General features: G+C 55.8%; 1 protein-coding gene across 1 annotated transcript in view; it reads left to right on the top strand.

The window, feature by feature from the left end:
• The first annotated feature begins 826 nt into the window (after positions 1-826).
• NIBAN2 (niban apoptosis regulator 2) overlaps positions 827-8,494 on the top strand; it is a 90,182-nt gene continuing 82,514 nt past the window's right edge. The window contains exon 1 of the mRNA XM_026657368.2: positions 827-1,071. Within this exon, the coding sequence (XP_026513153.1) occupies positions 1,017-1,071 (55 nt within the window). The 5' untranslated portion in view covers positions 827-1,016. The remainder of the gene's footprint in view (positions 1,072-8,494) is intronic.

The raw sequence follows: 8,494 nt of genomic DNA, 5'->3' as shown, positions 1-8,494 counted from the left end.
CCAGGGCTCTCAAGCCGCTTCCTGTCCTGAGCATCCACGTCCGAAGAGAGGTTTTATTTTGCACAGTTTGCCCCGAACCTTGCTGTAAGTCCCCGGCTTGCTGTACCGTGACAAGCAGCAGAGGATCAGACAGGCTAGAGACAGTGGGGTAAGGGGGCAAAGAAAACCCTCGTCCGACGGGTATGTTCAGGTCCCGTGTCCTGTCCTCCCCACCCACGGGCGAGACACACCTTGGCAGTGGAGAAGGATCAAGGCCGTGGTTTATGGTGACTTGGGCGTGGTCAGAGGGGTAGAAAGGGCTGGGTAAATGTTGCAATCCCCTGTGAAGCAAGGTCAGAATGAAACCAAGCCAGGTGCCCACAAGGAGCCGGTTTCACCGGCTGCCAGAGTTAGACCCAGTCCCTGGAGCAGGAAGGCACCTCAAGTAGTTCAGATTGGGGGGAGCCCAGGCCCGGGGCACTAGGCGTGAGAGAAAAGCCCTTTTCTAGCTGCAGGGGGAATCAGCGTCTGCGACAAAGGCCTGATCCCTGGGTCCCGCTCTGGAGCCCGGGAGTGCCTAGCGGCCACGCGTGGGCTGGGGTGCAGGGGGGCTGGTTTGTAGCACAGGCCGGTGCAATAATTACAGGGGGGGGCGGGGATAAAAGCTTTTTTCTGTGGGGTTCCCCCGCTCTTGCCGGGGGGGGAACGGCCCCCCCGCGGGGGGGACCCGGACCGGGGGAGGGGAGTTTGAACAGCCCCCGCTCGCAGGCAGGCGGGGAGCCGCGCGGAGGGTGTGTCCCTCCCGGGGCGGAGGCTGGACGTAGGCAGGGAGTGTCTGCGACCCGCCCAGGGCTTCCCTCGGCTGGGAGGAGAGCGGCTGGTTCGGACTGGGAGCAGACCCGCCGCTGCGGCCCGGCCCGGAGGAAGGAGACACCCCCCCCGGAGTCCCCCCCTTTGAATTGCAAACCTCCCTGGGGGGGGAGCTGCCCCCCCCCCCCGCTGGGATCTCCCCTGCGAGCATCCAGCCCCCGTCCGCCATGGGCGATGTTATCTCCACTCACCTGGACGAGAGCCGGCGCCACTATATCTCAGGTAAGGGGTTGTGGCCCCCCCTGGGCTGGGGCTGGTCGAGGTCCAGGAGCCAGAGTCAGTTTCAAGGGGGGGCGGATCAGCTCTGCCAGCGTCTTTCCCCCCGGCGCGCCGGAGGGGTGTGTAAAGAAGGAGCCGAGTCTCGCTGGAGGTAACCCCCCCCCCCCCCCCCCCGGCGTAACTAGCACGATGGGGACAATATCTGTGTTATGAGAGTTCCCAAACTTTGATCTGCCCCACTCCTTTATTAAATAATGGCGAGGAACCCCCCCCCTCCTAAACAGCACCCCCCACAGCCCGTGGGGGATCCCCTCAATCTGGGTTTCGTTTCCCTCCCTACAAGGGGATCATGTTTTAATGCCTTAAAACTTTTTTTTTTTTAAGTTCCACGTTGCAATTCTGGGTCTCTCTCTCTCCTCCTTTGCAGAGCTGGGAGCAGCCTCTCTCTTAAGGGGGGCGGGGAATGGGGAAATAAGGTGTCCGCCTGTCTGCCTCCCCCTGAAAGGCTTGTCTTGTGTGGTGGATGTTTGTGTTGGCTGCAGGACTAGGTGATTTGCTTCAGGAGAACAACCCTCTCGGGGCCGGGGCTTCTGCTGGGTCTGTGGGCAGGGGGAGGGAAGGGGAACAGAGCTCTCTCTCTAAGGATGAGGAGGAGAAGTTTTGTCCTGGCCACATGAGCTGTTAAACCATGTTCAGCACTGATTCAAGGGGGACCCATTGGGCCCTGATCCTGCTGGTGGGCGCAGGGCTCTGCCTGTGCGGATAGGATTTCAGATCTGGACCAGTGCCAGCGATGGGTTTGCCCTTTAGTTCAGACAGGGCTCCAGGCCATCCTGCCCCTGAAACGTAGGGTGTTGGAGTCTAGAGAGGTGACAATGCAGCTATTGATTGCATTGCCCTATATTTACTCTTGATGTTGTGGGTCTCTCAGTCTGACGTGTTTGGCCTAAAGATTCCTCTTGGACTTGGGGATCAGGATGTCTGATTAGTCCTGCCTGGAATAGCTTTTCTAAGCATGCGATTGTGGCTTCTATACAGTCGCTTTTTTGTCCAAGGAGATGGCATCTGACTACACTGAGGATGGGGAAGGTTGGGGGGGCTAATTGGTGCCTGCAGTTACTTGATTGACCCTTATAAGTGGGGTCACTCTGCCACTGAGCACTGTGACTTGGCCTCTGTTTCGCCCTCTTTGCTTGGGACATCTCATAATTTACGACGCCGGCATCTGAGCTCCCAAGGGCCTCTGAGTTGCAGGACTTGACCTCTGTCCCTTCCTTACACGGGCTTCAATTACAATTACTTCAGAGGCTTTTTGAAGGCGCTATTAAGCACTTAGTTACTACCCCGAACATCATCAGCCTTGCTTGGGACCCCCAGACTTCACAAATCAGGTTGCACTAGGAGATGCGGTTTTGATGGCCTGAAACCTAACGAACTTCTCACGCTGGAGAACCAAGATGCCTTGGAAACTTTAGACCTTAGTCTCCTCACTCCCTGGAGCAAAACTATGACTGTGCCCCCGATTTCCAGTGAAGTCGGCCCTTCATACAAAGCTACAATTACAATGCCAGAGGAACAGCATATTGCAGCTGCATTAATATCAGGGGCTCGCAACATGACTAATGTTGTTGCATTGCTGAATGCCAAAGGAATTATGACTTGTCACTTACTGTAAAGTATGGTAAAGTTTCCTAGTCAGCTCCATGAATCATGGGATTTCGTGTGGGCCAAACACCATTGAAAGGGACACAGTCAGGTTTAAAACCAACACTTCTAAAATGTCCTATAGAACAAATGACACTGTAGATTGTTAAAACCCAGGAGTGAGTAAGGTTTATTTTATTAGCCTGGTCTCTTTGCAGGAAAGGAGATTATCTGGCTTCCCCCACCCTTTTCTTTTTTTTAAATGGACACTACGTTAAAATGTACTCCAATTTCAAAGAGGAGTTTTAGCTCCTAAACCTACTGCTGTGTCCTCTTGCTAACTTAAGTTACTACTTGTATTAAGTAGTGCCTAGAGGCCCAGTCAGGATCAAGGCTCCATTGTACTAGCTAGCATTGGGCAAACAGCCTTAAAACATGTTTTTCCTTATCTTTAAAGTCTGCACCTTCCCCTATTGTGTTAAAGACCTACACAAATTGGGGAGTGGTGTGGGGGCGTGACTGGCTATACTAACATAGAGAAGGCGCAACTTGCTGTCAGATGAGCAAAGTAACTAACAAAACCCAAAGAATTTCCAGTCTCTTGGGTAAAGGCCCCAAACTCCCTAGCCTATAGTAATTGCTGTCACAATTACTTCTTAATGCTCTATTAATGAGCTCCTCAGGAGTGTTCATGGGCCACAATCTTCTGCTGTCTTGCAACCCACCAGCACCCCCTCATTTGCAAGTCTGATGGAGGTGCCCCAGTGCAGGATAAGCCATTTCCAAGCTCTCCCCAGTGTAGGCACACTCGGAGACCTAAACGGCTCATCAAATGTAGTGCCAAGGCCAGCTCTGAGATTCCTGCCCTCTGCTCTTTAGCATGGCTCGAGGAACACAAGCTCCAGAGATGGAGTGGATACTAACTTCCCAGTGATGAGTACAAGCTACCCCCGCTTTGCTTCTCCGCCTTGCTCCAGGCAGCGTTCGGGAAGGTGGCGGTGGTGTTAATGCTGACTCCCACTGGTGCAGGTGCAGCAGTGCTGGTTTCACAGAGGGAATGCCCTGAACACTGCCAGAACAGTCACAGCGTTTCGGTCTGTGGGGTGGGGAGCGGGACTTCAGTGTGCATGGTGAAGCCAGCCTCTCTTGGCTGATGTTAGCCGGGTACTTCTCTCCCACCCTGATGAGCTCTGGAGTCTCCTAGACTGCACCAGCCCATGGACTGTCACAGCCTGCTGGTGCAGTGCCTCTCACAGCAGGGCCCCAACCTGACGCAGGCCGCTGCAGCGCCCGAGCAAACTGAAGGTGCGGCTGATTCAGGTGGCCCTTCCCCACAATCCCAACATGCTCCCCTAATCTGTAACTTCCTGCCTAGGGGTCTTCTGTTCCCTAAACGAGGGGTAACACCGTGTTGCTACTGTTGGCTGGGCTCCTTGCATCCCTCCCTGCGTGCCGCCCTTCCATCTCCCTCTGTTTCAGGGGCTCTCTGCAACCCCCAGCCCTTCCCTCATGCCAGGGTCCCTCAATCTACCCCCTTGGGTTCTTAGTGCCCTCAATCTCACCTCATACCAATGCCCTGCATTCGCACCTCAGTGCGGCCAGGGGCTCTGTGTGCCCCCCATCCCCCACCATTCTTTCTCTGTCTGCCTGGGAGATACCACCTCCTGAGGTCCCTTCCAACCCTGATAGTCTAGGATTCTAATCCCATTCAGGGTATCTAGTCCAACCCCCTGCTCAAAGTAGGACCAATCCCCAGACAGATTTTTTGCCCCAGATCCCTAAATGCCCCCCTCAAGGATTGAGCTCACAACCCCTGGGTTTAGCAGGCAGTGCTCAAACCACTGAGCTATCCCTCCCCCATTGGGCCGATCAATGTTGTGAGGATGGGCAGAAATGGGATGGGGCCCTTGTTCTGCTGGAAGCAGTTAAGGGGTGCCGATAACTCGTTCTCTGATCTACAGACAGGTGCTTGAAGCTGTGGCTCTGTTGGACAGATGGCAGGGCCCCCGTGTGCCCTCCATTACCTGCTTTCCGTGTTTTTCCAATTTTGCCCATTGACACCGAGCACGTTCCCCAAAATCTGGGCACTGATCAGACGCGGTGTACAACATCTGTTGTTGAGTGGCGCATAGGGCCTCACGAGCTCAGCCAGTGCTGGCATGCCTGGCCCCCTACGGCACGGTAGCACCTAGCCGCCCCACTGTGTTACGCACTGTAGAAACACAACACACTCCCTGCCCCAGAGCTTTTAAACAGCTGGGATGGACCGTGAGAGGCACAGAGCGGTGAAGTGACTTGCTCGAGCAGGTCCTGGTCTGAGCACGCCTTTGTCCACCTGACCCCTGTGCTCCTGGATGCAATCTAGAGCTTTTTTATTTGTTATGTTAAAAAGGCAAGCAACGTGCCATGCCGTGCCCGTGGCGTTTAGAATAGCAGGTGCTCCCTAAGGCTTGTGCACCCCCATCCCCCAGCCTTAGGAGACCTGTGCTGGGATCTGCAGGGTTAGGGACGGGTGTCATTTCAGAAAAATTCTGTGGGTAGGGAGGAGTTTGCTTTCCTGACGTCGGAGGGCGGGGGAAGAAAAGTGGAAGACCTCATGGAGCATACAGACCTATGAAAAGTTGGGATGTTGGGGGAAGACCAGGGTCTGGAGGGGGTGACTGGTCCCCTGGTTCGGGATCCGTTTTCCACTGATCCGGCAGTGGCTGGAGGGAGCACAGTTTGCGGTAGCTGGGCCGGCGAGCGTGGGCACCCTGCCCTGCGTCTGGTTCGCTCGGCTGATTCGGAAGCAGGGCCGGTCGCTCCCGTCGAGAGGCGATGGCACTGAATGCATTACGAAGCTGGGTGGGCCTTCTCCCCATCCACTCCGCGACGTCCTGGACAGCGCAAGGACGTTCCCTGTGGCGTGAGCTCACGGGTTGCTCTGGGAAGCTTTTCTAGCGGAGTCACCCATCCTCTGCCGCCACGCCTCCCGTCCTTCCAAAATAAAACAGCCTGGGCTATTTTCAGAGAGGTTTTGGGGTTAGTTTCCAGGAGGCGCCTGGCATAAAAGGCCTTAGTTATTGCAGCTGTGAGCCAAGCGCCTCCCCCGAGCTTGGGGAGGCGCAGCCTGGCACGGTTTGTTTTTCATTTGGAACTCATTCCTGCCTGAGCTTCCTTCGTGCCTGAGCAAGCCCAGCCCAGAGCCTTTGCTCTCCCTCGAATGGTGGGTGTGGGCGTGCACACCTACGTAGAGGGGGAAGGGAGTGAAAAGGAGACACCGGAGGCTTCGTCTACACTGCATCTCCCAGTGCAGACTCGGCTTGCACCAGGTTAACCGGATTTGTTTCAGTGGGGCCAATCACATCTACGCAAACACTGTGCAACGGTGCAGCTGCACTTACGGATGAATCCTAGCGTAGACCCGGCCTTAGTGGCGGTCTCGAGCCAAGGCAAAATTTTTGGAGGGGGAGCCCAGACCACGTCGGACAAACACCGAAATCCGACTCCTCGGGAGACGCCCTGGGGGAGATTTCAGCTGGTCCTAACAGTAAAAATTTAATTAATACACTTCTTCATTTCCCAAAGGGCCCTGGCTCGTCTTGGAGCTGAGTGAATAATTAGCTACCACTAACTTGCTTGACTAATCTTAGCCTCTTTCTGCTCCTGCCATGAAAATCAGCCAACCGGAGTGTCCTCTGCTGTGCCATGGGGAATAACTTTGTCTTCCAGGGATTGCAAACTGTTCCCTGCAAGTATCAGCTGCTTGATGGGTGCGACCAGTCATGTGGCTTCAGTTCCGTTCCCTGACTGGCTGAGCCTATTCCAGCATGTGCAGCTAAAGTTCCCCTCCTGCCCGGGAGGGTCTGGCTCCCAGGCCTGTGCTCAGACCATGCTGCTTCACTAACCCAGACCCTGAGTTCGGTGTCCAACCCTCTACCCCTTGGCTGGCTGTGCCAGTGCTCGGCTCAAGGCCCCGTCAAACCGTCAGCTGTTCCCCTTACAGACAGCGGGTCCCACTCTCTCCCAGGACTGCCGTTCCTTTCACATGCCACAGCGCTGGAGACTTTCTGGTTGTGTAAAACAAGCCCTCACAGAGTCCCTCTGAGCACACAGAAGCCAAACCTCCTGCACCGGAGGGGGTTGGAGTCCCTTAGCAACGGCCGAGGGGATAAACACAACTGATTGGAGGGCAAAATCTTCCTGGCATAGTTCAGAGGGTGGAGAGAGGGAGAATATTGGCTGGAGGTGCCTCTCTCTTCTTCCTCCATCCCACGGGGAAAAATCCCTCCCCTGTCATTCTGCAGCACACTTCTCCCCTGTCCCAGGCTCTGCTGGGTCCTACGACAGAGACCAGGCCTGCACACAACTGCTCATTCTCTCTAGAGTTAAAGCTTCTCTTTTCTCGTCTCATTCTGTGAAAGTCCCAGGAGGAAGCCTGTTTGCAATTAGTGGTTCTGCTTTGGCCTTTCCTGGCTTGCCAGCTTCCAGGGGGCAGGGCTTTCAGATGTTTTGTGGCATCTCTGGTGAGGTTTCCGAGCAGGAGTCTGGAGTGGGTCGTAGTGCCCAAGACTGGGATTTTCAAACGGGCTGAACACACGGCCAATGTCCTAAATGGGAGCTCAGCCCTGGCTGGGGTGGGAGTCCACTGGATGGCTGCTTGGTGGGGCAGCTCATGAAGCCTGCGCAAGGCAGCCGAGGAGCCCCCCTCATCGGGCATCAGCCGCTTCGAAGCTGCCAGTCTCTCTGGAGAGTCCCAGTACAATTCTGAAGTGGGCCTGGACTCTGGCTCTCGGGTGTTTTGCCCTGAATTTCATGATCTGCATCATCCCAGAGCAGCTCAGCTGTCTTGGTGGTGCTTCATCGATGGAGAAGCAGAGCGTGGTCTGGGAGAGGTCCAGCTGATTCCAAACACCGTGCCATGCCTGCCTGAACAGCACAAGCTCCAGCAAGCATCCCACCCACAGGCCTGCCAGCAAACACCAGCTCAGATTCAAACTCCTGGTCCTGAGCCATTGATGGGCCTGGCCCCAGCTACCCCCAAAGATTCCACCCCCTTAAGCAGACACCAAGACACATTCCAGCAATTGCACTCCAAGGACCGGGACTACCAGCTGCGAGGGTGAGCTCCACAGAGCAGGGGCTACACGGGTTCTCAAACTTTTTTTTTTTCTGGAACCCCCTTTCAGAACATTTCAGGCTGCGATGACGTGCCCCCAAAGTGACGACTCCACCCCATACTGTGGCCACCTTTATTTCTGTGCTGCTGCTGGCGGCGGTGCTGCCCGGCCAGCAGCTGCTGCTTTCTGGCCCCCCAGCTCTGAAAGCAGAGTGGAGAGCGGCGGCTGCTGGCCGGGTGCCCAGCTCTGAAGGCAGCGCCCCCACCAGCAGCAGCGCAGAAGTAAGGGTGGCATGGCTTGGTATTGCTACCCTTACTTCTGCGCTGCTGCTGGCAGCGGCGCTGCCTTCCGAGCTGGGTGCCCGGCCTGCAGCCACTATTCTCACAATCCCTCTATGATAGCCTTGTGACCCCCCTTGTGGGTTGGGACCCCCAGTTTGAGAAACGCTGGTCTAGAGCAGTCAGTGAAGATGAGCCTCAGCTGTGGACCCAGAGTGTGAGCTGGGATCTCGCAGTGGTCAGGGGAAAGCCATTTCACCCTGGCAATGGTGCCTGGGGTGAACCTCTAATAGATGCTTGTGGAAGGGGGCAGGGGACTGAGAGTCAGGATCTGGCTGTTACATGTGTGCCACCTTTCTATGACTCTTGGGTAAACACCCAGAGGTCTGGGGTTGAGTCCGCAGT

Source organism: Terrapene carolina, unplaced genomic scaffold (assembly GCF_002925995.2).
Source record: "Terrapene carolina triunguis isolate 2854851 unplaced genomic scaffold, T_m_triunguis-2.0 Scaffold238, whole genome shotgun sequence".
Lineage (NCBI taxonomy): Eukaryota > Metazoa > Chordata > Testudines > Emydidae > Terrapene > Terrapene triunguis.
This window is presented reverse-complemented; position numbering and strand designations above follow the sequence as displayed.